Genomic DNA, 19040 nt, shown 5'->3' with positions numbered 1-19040 from the left:
AAAATTCTATAAAAGTAGAAAATAAATTTAAGTCCAAGGAGAAAAAAGTATGTAATTTTGACTTTCAAAAAATAACTTGCTAAGATAAAGAAATATTGTATGATATCCCCTATATGTGGAATCTAAAAAGAAATAATACAAATGAACTTATTTATAAAACAGAAACAGATTCATAGACTTAGAAAACAAACTTATGGTTACCATGAGGGAACAATGGGGGCAAGGGACAGTCAGGGAGTTTTGGATCGATATGTACGCACTGCTTTATTTAAAATGAATAACCAACAAGGAATAGCACAGGGAACTGTCAGTGTTACGTGCTAGCTTGATGGGAGAGGAATTTATGGGAGAATGGAGACATGTATATTTATGGCTGAGTCCCTTTGCTGTCCACCCAAAACTATCACAGCACTGTAAATCGGCTATAATCCAAGAGAAAATAAAAAAGTTTAAGAAAACAACAACAACAACAAAAACAATCTGCTACTGTATTTGGGACTCCAGTGAATCCACTTAAAAAGTAATGCAAGGGTTTTACTTTATAATGTTAGTATTTATAATATGGTAGACAGTAAGCCCTGTAAAGGGCTTACTATTTAAACTTAAACTTGTAATGGAAGTTTTAAATGTCAACCTTCAAATGTGAGGTATTACGGTATGTATTTTCCAAAAGTCTTTCAGAGGTAAATGAGCCAAAAAGTTGGAGGACGACTTCTCTAGGATGGTATTTGTGCAACTTTAGTATGCAGGTCCATCTAAATCAGTACAAGTTCACATATTTCTGAGTATTCCCCTCCTGTAAATTCTGATTCAATGGATACAGTTCAGAATGTATTTATGACAAGATGCCCCAGTAATTCTCATGGCCTTTATATCATACTTTGAGAAACATCACTCTAACAATGATAAAATGACCTTTTTTTTATATATCACCAGAAATCCTATGTAAAAGTAATCATACCTTCCTATACAATCTACTATTCAAGCAAAGATTAGAAAACATGCCACTCTAAACACAAGAGTAGGTATACCCATCTTAAAATAAACAACACTGAGTAAAGAGAGGAATAAAAAAGTCAAAATGTCATATTAAAAGATCAGAAGAATAATTTCAAGAAACTAAAGTTTTATTCTTAATTTTACCATTACCTCTAGGAACTCTGGGTAAATAATAAGCTCCTTTATTTTTCACTTCTGTAAAATGAATTGGTTGGACTAAATAAGGGATGCTCAACACAAAGTATACATTGGGTTTAAAGACATCAAAGAAGCTCTTAAAATTTAATACAAATTTTATGTGTATTTTCCTGGGACAGGAAGATAACACAGCATTAGTCAAATTCTCAAAGGTATCAATGACCACCCTTCCTCCCTCCCACAACTGATTTTAAAAAATTGCTGTCTTTTAGTTTTAAAATTGTATGATTCTTACAAATGTAACTCTAGGCATACTTGTCTTTGGAGATGTGGCTGCATCATGGAATACTGAGGGCCGCTGTGCCTGGGTATCCCTGGTATTCGGGTAGCATTCTGAGCCAATCTCATTTGATGGGCTTGGAAAGCTCCACAATTCATGTTGCCTCTTTGCATTGCTTGAACACTGATCAATCTTGGAGGCTGCAAAAGGTATATATTGCATTTATGTAATAATATTTATAAATTTATCTTTCAATTATAAAATGTTACAGTAAAAATAATTTTCTCAGGATAGTAAAAAGTGTAAGTCATTCTGCTCGTGTCTTGCCCCAACCTCCTTCTCTTAGTCTAAGTGTGTTTCAAAGCCTATCAGCATTAACTTAATGAACCCCGGATGAACAGTTTTGATTTGGATGAGAGAGAAGAGAGCAGGGAAGATACAGGAAAGGAAATGATTTGACCAAAAGCCTAAAGAACGTATCAGATATCAGATAGAACACGGTTCTTTGACCCAAAACCACAGGTGCAGAATAAAAAAGATGTGGTATAGAGGGATAAAAGTGTGTATACCTCCACAGTGTGTGTGCTCAGTCGCTTAGTGTCAGACTCTTTGCCAAGAATACTGGAGTGGGATGCAATTTCCTACTTCAGGGGATCTTCCTGACCCAGTGATAGAATTTGTGTTTCCTGCATACCTCCATAGTACGAGTTAATTGTTTCCCATCATAGTATTTAACTCTTGTCCTTCCTCACACGTCCCCCACATCCCTGCCATATCCAAAGAAAATGTTTAAACTGACCTTTGAGCTCTGTCCCTTGATCTCTGTCCCCATTAGTAACTTTGAAATGTGTAACTCACCTATATAGGACAGAGTATATACAGACTTGAGGTCTTCATAATTTGTCTCAGTAATGTGATACAACGCTCACCTGTTGCTGTAACATCTGAGGGGCTGCCTGTCTGGAGTGCTGCTGTGTTGTTGTTGTTGTTGTTGGTACGGGTGCAGGTGGCTGCTGCATCCTCATCTGCTGCAACTGCTGTTTCTGTGCATACACTTGCTGTTGCATATGTTGAAGGCGAAGCTGTGCTAAGTTAATCTGTCCAGGGGTTTTACTAATGTGGTTTGTCCCTGGAGGAACTTGCCCAACTACAACATTAGGAGTATAACCAGGAGCTGGTTTACTCTCTATTACTAGATTACCTGAAGGATTTAAAAAAAATGAGAGTAATTTGCATATAATCAACATCTACATCATGGACTAATCATTATATTTTCCTCTTTCCTCTGACAACTACCACCACTCAAAGCTCCCAATAGCACAACAACGAAGGGAGCTAGGGTCAAAGATGGTAACGGTCAGAAACCTAATATAGTCCAAAGCCAATTAATTGATTTCTGATTACTCAGAATGATATATTATCTGCCCTTATTATTTACACAAATGTACAGAAAATTAAACAGCTGAAAGATACACTATGAGAAGAGGCCCACCTAGTCAGTCTAAATAAATTCTCTCCCGAGGAGATTCAAGGATATCCGAGATTGCTAATACCGATTCCATCTGCCTTTGAAGTGTCAAAATGTGCAGGGAAGAGTACTACACTGTTTTCTATGGACATGTTGAATGTTTTAAAACTATTACTATTTATATCCTTGGAAATGACAAATTCTCCTTCCTTTTTCCAGAGTCAAGTACTTTCTAGGAATAGAATGCATATTTTAGGAAGGTTTGATCTAAAGTAGAGTTGGCAAACCTTTTTCATGTAATAAGCCAGATTTTTAGGCTTTGCAGGCCACATAAGATCTGTCATATACTTTTTAACAACTCTTTAAAACATAAAAGCCAAACTTAGCTACCACATCACACAAAAACAGTTTGCTGATGCCTGATCTAAAGCTATAGCCAAACCTGAATATACACAAAGATTATTACTATTTTTACAAAAAGCCATTCATCTATGCTTTTACAGCTTCCAATGGTGAGCACTTGACTATTCTGAAAATAAGTTTAATCCATCTGTAGACAGCTCTAACTGTTGATTGGGGAAGGCAATGTTTTATTGTAAACTGAGCTGTTTATACATTTATCTATAATTTTCACCTACAGTCCTTAGATCCACATTGTGGAGTAACAAAAGGAAAGTCCATTTGGCTTCCATGTCAAAAGAGCTACTCTTATCTTTCAACCATGCCTCAGAACATGGGATCTGGACACATTAGCATGCTGAAAGGCTTCCTCAAGTGGACAATTTTGTACCATTAATATATAAGCTACTAAGCATGTAAGAAATTATTTAGAGAAAAAACTCATTTGCTAAGTTTTTGACATGTAACAGTCCATAGCAATTTTAAAAGATATGGGGGAAAAAGTTAGAAATGATCCCTACTATTGAAAACTATACAGAGGAGACTCTCAACATTCTTAAAGATGTAATGAACAAAGCTGAAGTGAGTTTCCAATGAAGAACTTATCTTTCAAAAGTTTACATGCTAGAATGTCACTTAAAATCTTGAAGTACCTAAGATTTGTTTTAGCTGCTTTCTCCTAATTCAGTGTTCCAAATTATAGCCATACAACTAATTATTTCTTACCTAAATTGACTACATTCTTTGCCCAAAAGGTAGGATCACAATGGAAACGTATTGCTCCATTAGCAGCAGGGACAGGATCACACCGTGCTTTCAAAATATGGCGCAACTGAAAAGTAATCTTAAAGGGAAAAAATCACATTAGTCTTAAAATTAAATACCACTTGAGAAAACAAACAAGATAAAGACATAATAAAACCTCATGTAGCCCCAGAGTGTCCATCTCAGATGAGACAGAATCAGTGTTTAAAAAAACTATATTAACAATCAAACACACATGCTTGAATTTCTGCCATTTCTGGTGCTAAACTACATTATACAAGTATTTCCAAAACCTATGATTGACTCAAACCTTAGTGTATGATTTCATTTATATGAAATTCTAGAAAATGACAAAAATCAGACTAGTGGCTGCAAAATGCTAGGGGTAGAGAAAAACAGAAAAACTTTTGCAGGTAATGGAAACTTCCTATATTTTGGTATGATGGTCATTACTTCTACTGAAATTCAAAATGTAAATTTAAATAGGTGTAAGTAACACCTTAATAAGGTCAACTTAAAGAAAAAGAAGGTACTGGGGTCTCACCAGTCGCTTGCTGTACAGTAGTGCCGTGCTGCTACCACTTGCAATTGCCCAGTTAGTAAAGTTCATAACGTGTTTCACCTGCCGGGAAAGGCCTGTGATGTCATTCTGTTGCTGTAGTAACTTCATCTGTCTTTCTTTTGTAACATTCTGAAACAGAATAAGAGGTTCACTGAGGAATTACTATATATATCAGTTCAATTTCTATCACAAATGAACACAGTACTTATATTTATCTTTAAATATGGGATAACTTAAGCTCCTCATTATTTAATGAGTCTATGTTCAAGGACAAAGTTACTAACAAAAGAGGGACTAAAATTTAGTTCTTAGTTCTCTGGGCTAAAATAGACATTGTATATACAGAAACTAATGTTAATTATGTCTTCCTTTTCCTTCAGAAGATGAAAAGTCTTTGTTAAAAATAGTGTCCTTCTATTAGGCTAATCTAATATATAGAGCTTATGACTTATGAGCTGACCTTTAGAAATAATTTTATTATCTTAACTCAGTACACTTCTCAGGCCAAAGAAAATTTTGTGTTACCAGTGCCATCTACTGGTGTGGCAATGAGGCTGAAAAAACCTATTATTTTAAATATTAAGACAAAAGGAGAAAGATGAATTGCAGAGTGGAAGCAAAGATCAATTTGAGGAAAATGCTGCAAAGGAAAAATAAACTGCTTTCTGGGGATGAAACTTCCCAGAAGGAATAGAGGATGCTCTATGTCCTTGACTTTCAGCATGCTAAACAACTTGCCTCTTCGGTCTTAACCACTTTCTTACAAGTGATTCAACTGAGTTTACTGAACAATATTTCTCCTAAGGAAATAACTTGCTCACTTTATAATGTAAATTAGTAGATAAAAATATTCAACTGATGGGAGTTTTATTTACAACTTCCCAGAAAATCATCCCTTTTATAAAGTTTAGGAAAACCTCTATTTTACAAAGTTTAGAAACATAGTACACTAGAAAATATCTATTGCTTAAATTATCAGCATGTTAGAAATATGTGGCAGATTTATCATTAGGTATTAGTGTATATTTTAGCAATAAAAGGCACTTTAATTCAAAACTTTTAATTCAAAAGTTCTTGAAATGGTTTCAGAACATTACTTTAGACTTATAATTAAAATGTATTTACTGTAAGTTAAAAGGTATCAAAAATAATTGCCTGCTCATGCTCTCCCTTTACAAGGTCCTTTTTAAAATAAAAATCTAATAAGGTTAAATGCAACTAGGCTGGATATACAACAGTCACAAGAAACCTCAAACTAACAATATGTGTGAGAGTACTTTTAATCTCACAATAGTGGAACAATGGCAACATGTATTTCAAAAGACAGAAATTCAGAAATCCTACTCTGCTGACATATATTTATATGTAATTATGCCTAATATTTCACAATTTTGAAGAAAGCAATAGCAACAAAAAAAATCTATGAAAAATTTGAGGTTAATAGTAACTAAAAGTTAATCAAATATCCATGTAATTTATTATTTTTCAATTCTGCTTTAAATGTAACCCCATATTACCTAAGCCAATTTAAAACCACAAAATTTTGAGATCAACCAACTATGGTCAGTAGAGTCTCTGATTAAAACAATCTGGATTTCACAAATTGACTGGCTTCTCATCTAGAAATTTAAATCATATATTAACCTCAAAATATGCAACATAAAGACATAATACAACAAAATTACCAGTAAATTTAAAGTTTATAAATTTCAAAATGAATAGCATTTTTAGGAAAACTATGGAACATTAAAAAATAAAATGAAGCACCCGCATGAGTCAGTAAGACTCCCAATATACATTCACACGTAAAAGTTAAACTGAGGGCCCATCTGAGGGGAGAAGAGGGAGTGTGGCAGGTCAGCTTTGTCTTCATTTATATCACATTTTAGTAATAATTCTTTCATTTCTAAGAGGCCAACACTATCTCCTAACTGATATAGCTAAAGTATTATTAATTAAATTGGGCTATAAAGTAACTAACTTGAAAAGAGGATTTTCCAATTAAAAAAACACACGAAAAAAATTTTAACTGACTTTACTTTCATACCCCCCACAACCAATCTAAAAGAGCTTTCAATAAACATTAAAAACAGCTAAAGAGCAAGAGAAGCAGTTTTTGTTTTATTTTGGCTTTGAACCATACCTCTAGCTGCTGTAAGAGAGATTTTCCTTTCTTATTAATTTCATTGATAAGGGTGAAAATGGCCACTTTAATTTCCTGTTCTACTCGTTTGTTAGTCTCATTTACTTCTTTTATCCTGAATAAGAGAAATGCATCATTAGGTTATCGACTTATCCTACGTCTCTGAATTACCAACTGTAACAGAAATTCATCCAACTGGGCACTTAAACGAGTAATTAAATTTATGTCAAATGTACAACTTATGTTTTGGCAGGCCTGACCACTCAATTTGGCCCAAACAAGTTATGTATATAGACAAAGAATGAATTAAATATTTAGTAATTTTAAATTAAGTTCATAAAGGACAGTTTATTACACTACATGGCAATCTCCTTTAGTTTCTATGACATGAAAGTGATATACAAACATCTGCCATCAATGATTGCTGGTTAGTGTTAAATATGGCACATTGGTTCTATTTAATCATAGTGCTTTTCAAGAACAATGAGCAAAGAACCAATGTTGCAACCAATACTATTATCTTTTGAAATAGCAGGAAGCGTAGAAGCATTTAGGTTCACTTATAACTACTTCAAATGTGAATTCATATATACTCATTGCATGGGTTTTTCTCAAAATGACTTACTTCTCAAAATGTTTTAAGGGAATAAAACACTTTCATTCCTTTTATAAAAATAGCTGTTAAATGTTTTAGAAATAAATACAAGCTACCATTAAGTTATAAAAATTTTGGTTGCAAATATGAAATAGCCAATACCTTGCTATTTATAAAATAGGAAGAGAAAAATCCCACAAATGTAAATACATAAAATGTTAACAAACAATCATAAGATGGTAACCTTCAACTTTTACACATTCTACTTTTATACAAACTATAACTAACACTTTCAACCACTAAAATTACCTTTCATTTATCAAGTACAAATTTGAATAACTTGAATACACTGGATCAAGAATGTAGTTTTCCCTCCTTTGTACATCAGGCACTGGTTTGAAAGTTTTACTCAGTGCTGTCCTTATCTTATTAAAGTGAGTACAGGACAAGTTTTTTTAAATCAGAGTGCTAATTACTAGTGCTAAGAAATACATGACTCAAAATGATTCGGAAAGGAAGGGGATGTTCAAGAGGGAGGGAACATACACATACCTATGGCTGATTCATGCTGATGCATGGCAGAACCAACACAACATTGTAAAGCAATTATCCTCCCATTAAAAATAAATAAATTTAAAAATAAAAAAAAAAAAGATTCAGCCAAAGGTTGAAATCATTAAGCATGCTGACAGTAGAGTCAAACACCCCTAGGTTTAAGCATGGATAATTCACATTCAATTGTAAAGGAAGAGAAAAATAAATGAATGTACATTAAAAAATGGAGAAAAGTCATCGAAGAATTTAAAAGAAGTATAATTATAGATTTTAATCTTAAATGCTTTATTTTAAAGCTTTCTGGAGATGAAATTCTTTCTCCAACCATCTGTAATCATACGACACATAAGCCTCACTTGTCTATACAGACTGAGGAACATTTATACAAAATATGCATAACATACATGGTATAAAAATACAGGACTGCATATGAATTCTCTCTCTATCCTTTGTCTGAAAAGGATAACCACCTGTAATTTATGAGAAGACAGTTATCCTCTCCAATATCATCTACAATATAACAGCATAAAAAACATCCTGACATAACCACAAGAACTAGTGGTTCCTGACTAGTATATGTGTATATATATTTACATATTGTCTACACTCTCTGAGGAGCCTCTATTTTCCTTTGGTATAACCTTTTAGGATGAAAGTTATAACATCTCTTAATGTCTAACATATTATTACCTAATATACTATATAATCACCATTCATTCATCTTCAATATTTTAAGTATTTAATGGGTCTTTTTAAATCATCAAAAATTAATCTTAATATTCTAGAGATCCTAGAAGTCTTAATTTTGTGAGTCTAAAGAATAAAAACATATGAACCCTTATTCATACCTCTAGGAACATAGGGGTTTTAATTATGCCAGCTCCAAGTGTTTGTCGGCAAGGACTCCTTTAAGAGTCCTAATCTTCTTAACCTACTCACTTATGAACTTAGTCCCAACAGCCATTGTGGGTTTTTTGTGTCTGTTTTTGTTTGTTTTTCTGTGGCCACACTGCATGATCCGAGTCCCCTAACTAGGAATCAAACCCATGGCCCCTGGAGTAGAAGTATGGAGTCTTAACCATTGGACCACCAGAAAAGTCTCAGTCCCACGTGCTTTATCAACAAATTTAGTTAATTTAGAAATTAACAAAAATAGGATTTCTAAAAACTATTGTTGTTGTTCTAAAAACTAGTGTTGGTGATTTTAAAAAGCTAAAATTTGAGGGTTTACTATGTGCCAGAAACTGTGTTCTCATAATAATACAACTAAGATAAGTACTGTTTTTATTTTATTTTATTTTTTTTTTGATAAGTACTGTTTTTAATGTTTGTTTTACAGATGGAAAATTTGCCCACCGTTCTTCATATTCTCTCCTCTGTCTTCCACAGTCTCTAGTCAAAATTTTATAATTTAACTCTTTATACAATAATTGCTTTTTCTACACTTAACTAAGCCTTATGAAGACTAGAGTGATATTAACTATATAACAGTCAATGATGTATCCTAAATGAGTATCCAAAATTTTAGTGAATTAAATTTTCTTTAATAAACATCATAATCCAACCTCAAATCATTTACTCCTCAAAAAAAAAATCTTTTCTATATATGCTTAATATAGAAGGAAAACAAATTTAAACTGGACCCACTGTGTTTAATAATCCTTAATGTGAAATTTTGGTTTTAAGGAACCACACTTACCTATTCTGCACCTGAGTAGCTGCAAAATGAACATAATTCTTCTTCTCAAGAAGCTTAGCCAGTAGATTCTCAATTGCACCTTTCTGGTTTTGAAAAGCTTCTTCCAAAAACTGATACCTTCAAAACAAACAAAAAAAAAAAAATTACATTTAAAACAGAAAATTTATGACTGTGATTTGGGAATGAAAACTGCTGGATGAGTCAATCTTGAAACCTTAAATGATCAACATTCTAAGAAGGACACACACCCCTTACATCACCAGCAACTTTTAACTATCAATTCCCCTTCACTCTTAACCTGACCCAGTGAATCCACTATAAAACAAACAAAATCACTCAAAACTGCTCAAGTGTTCTTACATTAGAGTTTTGATTCAGGATTGCATTTTTTAAAAATCCAAATACTGGCATGAGTTATATACATTTTAAATCAGAAAATATAATCACATTGCACAAAATACTTTCAAAGGTGGGAAAACTTCCCACAATTTCAAAATCATAAAATCACTGCTACTATTGTAATATATGTGTGTGTTAGTTGCTCAGTCATGTCCAACTCTTTGCAACTCCATGGACTATAGCCCACCAGGCTCCTCTGTCCATGGAATTCATCAGGCAAGAATACTGGAGTGGGTTGCCACTTCCTTCTCCAGGGGATCTTCCCGACCCAGGGATCAAATCCATGTCTCCTGCATCGCAGGCAGATTCTTTACCATCTGAGCCACCAGGAAACTCATACAGAAATATAATATAAAAGATCTGAAGAAGAGAGAAGGGGAAGATCAGCTAGAACTCTAAAGACAGTAGTTCAGAGGATCAGGGTACAGTACTAATGGGTATAGCTGAATAAACAAGCTTGAACAATGGTCTCTGACTTTGTCGCAGTGATCAACATTTTTGGTAATTTGAAAGTTTAACTGGAGCCATAACATCCATGATATAACCTAAAAACTGAACGCCTAGCTAAGGCAGAATCAAGAAAAGATTGCCAGAAAAGAGAAGCTCAAGGCACTGAAGAAGTTTTCATTGTCTATGTGGACACAGATCATTAAAGTAAAAGCAGAAATTGAGATGCAGAGGAAGGCTATGAGCACCTAAATGTTTGTACCTTTAGTAAAGGTCTCCATTGTGGTAAATACAGGAGGAAAGGCTATGAAGTTGTTAACAAAAGGAAAGTTTGCTGAGTGGTGGGGTTTAAGATGTAAAGGAAAAATTGAGAGAATTAGAATGCAAAGTTTAGAACAATAGGGTGAGTGCGGTTACACAAAATAGCTGGCAAATGAGGTTTTTATTTTGTGCATTAAGAATTTTTTATTATAGTGAAATATACATAACAGGCATATCATTTTATGATTTTCAAGGAGAAAAATTTTAAAGCAAAAAAAAAGAACCTATCTACAATGTAAAATCTAGCACATGATAACTTGTATGATATATTAACTAAACAGCACAAAAGCATGTGAGTATTTTAATTTAAAAGGCTTTTAAAAGAGGTTCTGTTACAAAGGTGAGCCAGACTATTCCTTCATTGAAGAAACATTAAAGGAACAACATTTGATTCATTTCCTATACCATTTATTTCTCAAAGGCCAAAATGAAATTTTACTTTGTTTAATCTGTATGGACAAAGCAGGAATATGAGATTTCCACGCTAACCCTTTTGACTTAAGCTTTACATTGTAAAGAAGAAAGATCTTTTGACCCAGAGTTTAAATATGTCAGCAAATAAGAAGGCATTGGGCAGAAAGGTCAACTAGTACCATAACTTACAAAATTTTAATTCATGAAATTTAAATCTGTACAATTTTCTTTTCTCAACTCAAAATAATGTTTCAGAATCCTACTTCTAGAAATGTCTTACTGCATTCATATGAACAAGCAGGAAGCAAATACACCATGATACACCTAGGAGACAGTATATTCCCTTTTCTGCCTTCATATAGGTGTTGACATCTACACTGGATGTTAAAGGGTGAGTAAGACCTTTCTAGGTAAACAAACCTGGGAGAAAGGTAAGAGCTTTCACTGGGGTAAACAATCTGAATGTACAAAAGCACACAGTTCTGAAGTCATCTGTAAGTTTCAGGGCTAAGGAAAAGACAAAGATAGAAAAACAGGGAGGTACCAGGTGTTAAACACAACTGTACATTTTGCTGAAGGTGGACTCAGATAATAAATAACAGTTAACCATCAAGATTGGTAAAACACTGATAATCAGATTTGCTTCCATTCACTTGAATGAATGTCTACTGTATTACTAGAAGAAAAATACTAACGAGCTTGAAAACCAAATGAACAATACAGTAGTTTTGGCTACAAGCTCCTTCTGATTCTCTTAGCTAACAGAATAAACTAACAGAGTTTTCTTTTTGAACGAATCAATGTTAATAGTTGAAATACTTCAGAAATGAGAGGGAAGAACAACTAATAAATGGATCAAGCACAATTTTTTTAATATGTAATATGCAGTTTCTTAGATTTTAATCTTGCATATGAAGCAGTGATTCTTAACATGGAATTCTTCACCACAGTGACTTATTTTGTGTATTTCAACATGTCTATATAAAAATTACGCACGCAAACTTAGTAATGATGGGCTTACAAGTTAAGACTTTTTCTCCTTTTGGCTAGAATTATAGAAACTCAGTATAACATGTATACTACCAATTATCATGTTTTGAACAGAATCATTATGCTTATACATATATATCAATTTATTGAGAAATAAACTATTATTTAAAGCTATTTGCTAAGTTTTTGAAAAGAGGGCTCTCATAAGTATGGGAAGTGAATAAAGGATTTTTCCGAAGGCTGAGAATCACTTAGCTAAAACTGCAAACTGTAACTTCTGAATGCACATTTAAAGTCTTATCAGACCCTGAGTTGTAAAAGGATGCCACTCTATTTGCCAAGTAATTATTCTTAGTAACTGTCAGAGTGTTTAACAGTTGATAAGATTTTACTCTGGCTACTTCCAGGGAAATATATCATCTTAGTTTGTATGCAAACTGATTGTCTAGGTAAACATCCTTTAAACCTGATATGTAGCAATTCCGATTCAGTTTCTTCCTTAAATCAGTTATCTATAAAATTTCATAAATACAAATTATATAAATTTTCAAGCATAGATTAAAGCACAGATTCAATCCCACAGAACCAATCATCCACTTACAAAAAGTATCCATTTATAGCTAATTTTTTCAGTATACTCACCTATTCTATCCTCAAGATTACTGAAAAATAGTCCAAACATAATTTATCTAAGCATTTATCAATCTAGAAATAACAATTAGCTCATTTTGAGAACTTACAATGTTTTCAGGCATTTTGCTAAGTATCTTACATGGATTCTCATTAAATCTTTAGAAAGACTTAATAACTAAGTAATATTACAGTCGTCACAGTAACATGATTTGGACAACTTTCTATGTCTCAGGTCTTCTTCAGAAAAATATAGAATAATCATATCTTACAGGATTAGTCCAAGAATTAAATTGATCAAAAAAATATAAAACACTTAAATAAACATACTATTTTGCTTATTAAAGCACAGTAAAGGCTTAAAGCTGTTTATCACTGATATTTTTAGCAATATTTTAAAATGATTTGCATTGTTTAAAATAAAATACCTCAATCCAACAACAACAACAAAAGACCTACAGCATACATAAAGACTTCATAATAGTACTTGGGAGAATTTTAAACTGAGGTTATGTTCCTTACTCAAGGCAATATGCAAAAGGGAGATGATAATGCCATAAGGAATCAACAACAGCTTTATGAAGACCTACAACACCTTCTAGAACTAACACCCAAAAAAGATGTCCTTTTCATTATAGGGGACTGGAATGCAAAAGTAGGAAGTCAAGAGATACCTGTAGTAATAGGCAAATTTGGCCTTGGAGTACAAAATGAAGCAGGGCAAAGGCTAATAGAGTTCTGCCAAGAGAACGCACCACCGGTCATAGCAAATACCCTCTTCCAACAACACAAGAGAAGACTCTACACATGGACATCACCAGATGGTTGACACTGAAATCAGACTGATTATATTCTTTGCAGCCAAAGATGGAAAAGCTCTATACAGTCAGCAAAAACAAGACCGGGAGCTGACTGTGGTTCAGATCATGAACTCCTTATTGCCAAATTCAGACTGAAATTGAAGAAAGTGGAGAAAACCACAAGACCATTCAGGTATGACCTAAATCAAATCCCTTATACTATACTGTCAAAGTGAGAAACAGATTTAAGGGACTAGATCTGATACAGTGCCTGATGAACTATGGATGGAGGTTTGTGACATTGCACAGGAGACAGGAATCAAGACCATCTCCAAGAAACAGAAGTGAAGAAAAGCTAAATGGCTGTCTGAGGAGGGCTTACAAATAGCTGTGAAAAGAAGAGAAGCAAAAAGCAAAGGAGAAAAGGAAAGATATACCTATTTGAGTGCAGAGTTCCAAAGAATAGCAAGGAGAAATAAGAAAGCCTTCCTCAGCAATCAATGCAAAGAAATAAGAGGAAAACAATAGAATGGGAAATACTAGAGATCTCTTCAAGAAAATTAGAGATACCAAGGGAACATTTCATGCAAAGATGGGCTCAATAAAGGACAGAAATGGTGTGGACCTAACAAAAGCAGAAGATATTAAGAAGTAGCAAAAATACACAGAAGAACTGTACAAAAAAGATCTTCACAACTCAGATAATCATGATGGTGAGATCACTCACCTAGAGCCAGACATCCTGGAAGGTGAAGTCAAGTGGGCCTTAGGAAGCATCACTACGAACAAAGCTAGTGGAGGTGATGGAATTCCAGTTGAGCTCTTTCAAATCCTGAAAGATGATGCTGTGAAAGTCCTGCACTCAATATGCAGGCAAATTTGGAAAACTCAGCAGCGGCCACAGGACTGGAAAAGGTCAGTTTTCATTCCAATCCCAAAGAAAGGCAATGCCAAAGAATGCTCCAACTACCGCACAATTGTACTCATCTCTCACGCTAGTAAAGTAATGCTCAAAATTCTCCAAACCAGGCTTCAGCAATATGTGAACCATGAACTTCCAGATGTTCAAGCTGGTTTTAGAAAAGGCAGAGGAACCAGAGATCAAATTGTCAACATCTGCTGGATCATCGAAAAAGCAAGAGAGTTCCAGAAAAACATCTATTTCTGGTTTATTGACTATGCCAAAGCCTTTGACTGTGTGGATCACAATTAACTGTGGAAAATTCTGAAAGAGATGGGAATACCAGACCACCTGACCTGCCTCTTGAGAAACCTGTATGCAGGTCAGGAAGCAACAGTTAGGACTGGACAGGGAACAACAGACTGGTTCCAAATAGGAAAAGGAGTACATCAAGGCTGTATATTGTCACCCCGCTTATTTAACTTATATGCAGAGTACATCATGAGAAATGCTGGGCTGGAGGAAGCACATGCTGGAATCCAGATTGCCAGGAGGAATATCAATAACCTCAGATATGCAGATGACATCACCCTTATGGCAGAAAGTGAAGAAGAACTAAAGAACCTCTTGATGAAAGTGAAAGAGGAGAGTGAAAAAGCTGGCTTAAAGCTCAACATTCAGAAAACTAAGATCATGGCATCTGGTCCCATCACTTCATGGGAAATAGATGGGAAAACAGTGGACACAGTGGCTGACTTTATTTTTCTGGGCTCCAAAATCACTGCAGATAGTGACTGCAGCCATGAAATTAAAAGATGCTTGCTCCTTGGAAGGAAAGTTATGACCAATCTAGATAGCATATTAAAGAGCAGAGACATTACTTTGCCAACAAAGGTCTGTCTAGTCAAGGCTATGGTTTTTCCAGTGGTCATGTATGGATGTGAGAGTTGGACTGTGAAGAAGGCTGAGCACCGAAGAATTGATGCTTTTGAACTGTGGTGTTGGACAAGATTTTTGAGAGTCCCTTGGACTGCAAGGAGATCCAACCAGTCTATCCTAAGGAGATCAGTCCTGGGTGTTCATTGGAAGGACTGATGTTGAAGCTGAAACTCCAATACTTTGGCCACCTCATGCAAAGAGCTGATTCATTGGAAAAGACCCTGATGCTGGGAAAGATTGAGGGCAGGAGGAGAAGGGGATGAAAGAGGATGAGATGGTTGGATGGCATCACCAACTCGACGGACATGGGTTTGGCTGGATTCCAGGAGTTGGTGATGGACAGGGAGGCCTGGCGTGCTGCGGTTCATGGGGTCACAAAAAGTCAGAGACGACTGAGCGACTGAACTGAACAGCTGCAGAGAGCATGCACTCTGAGCACACATGATGAGAACCAAAAGGATAGAAATCTCAAGAAAGCTTGGGGAAGACATTACAATTCTCATTAAATAGAAAAGGAACAGAAGAAAAACTAAGTCACGAAAGGAACACAATGACATCAACTCATGTTTCAGTTACTGAAAACTTCATTAGTAGAACAAGCTGTTACTTTACATTGCTACCTTTCTTCAAATTTCCTAATCTTTTCTTTTGTAACATCCAACCTGCTCTTAATTCCATCTGAAATCAAACAGAAAAAAACTGGAGGAGAGACCAATAGAGGAACAGTGAGTTTTAGGACAACTGTAATAAAATTAATACATGTATGACTGGCATCCCCAAATGGGGAGGGAGAGGGAAGAGGCAATAAATATTGGAAGAAATTGTAACAGTGGAATAAAATTCCCCGAATTTGACAAAAACTATAAAATGTACATAGATCTAAGCAGTTCAACACCCTCCAAGCACAAGAAACATTTTAAAAATTACACAAAGATATATTGTGTTCAATCTGCTTAAAGTTGATAATAAAGAAAAATTTTAAGTACCAAGAGGAGAAAAGATATATTATGTACAGAGGAATAAAGACAGAACAGTATCTAATGAAATAATCATATGGTTTTTATCTTTCAGTTTGGCATATCATACTGATTGATTTGCAAATACCGAAGAATCCTTGCTTCCTAGCATAAAGCCCACTTGATCATAATGTATGATCTTTCTAATATGTTGGATTCTTATTGCTAGAGTTTTGTTGAGGATTTTTGCATCTATATTCATCAGTGATACTGGACTGTTGTTTTTTTTGTGTGTGGCATCTTTGTGGTTTTGGTGTCAGGGTGATCATAGCCTTGTAGAATGAGTTTGGGAGTTTTTCTTCCTCTGCATTTTTCTGGAAGAGTTTGAGTAGGATAGGTGTTAGCTCTTATCTGAATTTTTGGAAGAATTCACCTGTGAAGCTACCTGGTTCTGGGCTTTTGTTTGTTGGAAGATTTTTTATTATAGTTTTGCATGTGTAAAGAATGAAACTAGAACAGTTTCTAACACCATACACAAAAATAAACTTCAAATGGATTAAAGACCTAAATGTAAGACCAGAAACTATAAAACTTTTAGAGGAAAACAAAGGCAGAACACTCTGCAACATAAATCACAGCAAGATCCTCTATGACCCACCTCTCAGAGTAATGGAAATAAAAACAAAAATAAACAAACGGGACCCAATTAAACTTAAAAGCTTTTGCAAAATGAAGGAAACTATAAGCAAACTGAAAAGACAGCCCTCAAAATGGGAGAAAATAATAGCAAATGAATTAACTGACAAAGAGTTGATCTCCAAAATATACAAACAGTTCATGCAGCTCAATACCAGAAAAATGAATGACCCAATCAAAAAGTGGGCAAAAGACTTAGACATTTCTCCAAAGAGGACATACAGATGGCTAATAAACACATGAGAAGATGCCCAACTTCACTATTAGAGAAATGCAAATCAAAACCACAACGAGGTATCATCTCACACCAGTCAGAATGGCCATCATCAAAAAGTCTACAAACAAGAAATGCTGGAGAGGGTGTGGAGCAAAGGCGACCCTCTTACACTGCTAGTGGGAATGAAAACTGGTACAGTCACTATGGAGAACAGTTTGGAGATTCCTTAAAAAACTGAGAAAAGGACTGTCATGAGACCCAGCAACCCCACTGCAGTGCATACACCCTCCACCAAGGAAACCAGAATTGGAAAAGACACATGTACCCCAATGTTCACTGCAGCACTATTTATAATAGGGAGAACATGAAAGCAACCTGGATGTCCATCAGCAAATGAATGTATAAGGAAGTAGTGGTACTTATACACAATGGAATATTACTCCGCTATAAAGGAATGTATTTGAGTCAGTTTCAAGGAGGTGGGATGAACCTGGAGCCTATTACACAGAGTGAAGTAAGTCAGAAAGAGAAAGATAAATACTGTATATCAACATATACATGAATTTAGAAAGACAGTACCAACGATCTTACATGCAGTGCGGCAAAGGCGACAGATGTAAAGAGCAGACTTTAAGACTCAAGAGGGGAAGGTGAATGTGGGATGATTTGAGAGAACAGCACTGAAACATATACATTACCATATTTAAAATAGATGACCAGCACAAGTTCAATGAATGAAGCAGGGCACCCAAAGCGGGTACTCTGGGACAACCAGAGCAATAGGGTAGTGAGGGAGGTGGGTTCAGGATGGGAGGAACACATGTATACCTGTAGCCAATTCATGCTGATGTATGGCAAAAACCATCCCAATATTGTAATGAAATACAATTAAAATAAATTAACTTTTTTAAAAAGGACAACAGACTTCTCACTAGAAACAATTCAAGCCATAACAGAGTAGAGCTACATCTTATAAAGTAGTGAAAGAAAACTGTCAACTTAGAATTAGAGATATAGCAGAAACAGCTTTCAGATATGAAAGTGAAACTTTTGGGAATGATAAAAATACGTTCACTATTCTGACTGTGATGATGGTTTCACAAGTGTGTTACCTTTGCCACCAATAGTCATTTGCTCCTCTACCACCTCTACAGGACTAAAGGAAAGTTACTATAATGCTGTGGAAGAGAGATGAATCCTTAGAAGTAGTAGTCACAAAGTACACTATACGAATTTTTAGACCAAGTACACATCATCTGATGGTCTAAAACAATTTCATTTTGGGTATTTAATAGCCTCAACCTGGTAGTGCTTAAATGAACTGGCAAAAGGAAATTCAAACCTTTACTGAAGAAAGCATCATAATTCTAGACAAAGTATTTGCATAAATAATTTTAAAGGAAAATGAGTTCATAGTTTTAAAACAGATATATATACATATATATATACACATACATACATATATATATATATATATATAATGGCATATTTGAATTAAGCAAGCCCATTCACTACGACAAGGCTGTGATAGATGATGCTGTTAAAGCGCTGCACACAATACATTAGTAAATTTGGAAAGCTCAGCAGTGGCCACAGGACTGGAAAAGGTCAGTTTTCATTCCTCCTTCCAAAGAAGGGCAGTGCCAAAGAACGCTCAAACTACCATACAACTGCACTCATTTTACACACTAGTAAGGTTATGCCAAAAATCCTTAAACCTAGGCTTC

At 34.8% G+C, this 19040-nt stretch overlaps 1 protein-coding gene across 3 annotated transcripts in view; it reads right to left on the bottom strand.

The window, feature by feature from the left end:
• The window catches only part of TRIM33 (tripartite motif containing 33), a 144729-nt gene that overhangs the window by 33609 nt on the left and 92080 nt on the right, over positions 1-19040 (bottom strand). For all 3 annotated transcript variants that reach the window (XM_061410527.1, XM_061410529.1, XM_061410528.1), the window contains exons 5-10: positions 9604-9720; positions 6755-6869; positions 4594-4740; positions 4011-4128; positions 2347-2618; positions 1453-1617 (exon numbers count right to left, since the gene is read on the bottom strand). In XM_061410527.1, the coding sequence (XP_061266511.1) occupies positions 1453-1617; positions 2347-2618; positions 4011-4128; positions 4594-4740; positions 6755-6869; positions 9604-9720 (934 nt within the window). The remainder of the gene's footprint in view (positions 1-1452; positions 1618-2346; positions 2619-4010; positions 4129-4593; positions 4741-6754; positions 6870-9603; positions 9721-19040) is intronic.

This window comes from Bos javanicus, chromosome 3, assembly GCF_032452875.1.
Source record: "Bos javanicus breed banteng chromosome 3, ARS-OSU_banteng_1.0, whole genome shotgun sequence".
NCBI classification, from domain to species: domain Eukaryota; kingdom Metazoa; phylum Chordata; class Mammalia; order Artiodactyla; family Bovidae; genus Bos; species Bos javanicus.
This window is presented reverse-complemented; position numbering and strand designations above follow the sequence as displayed.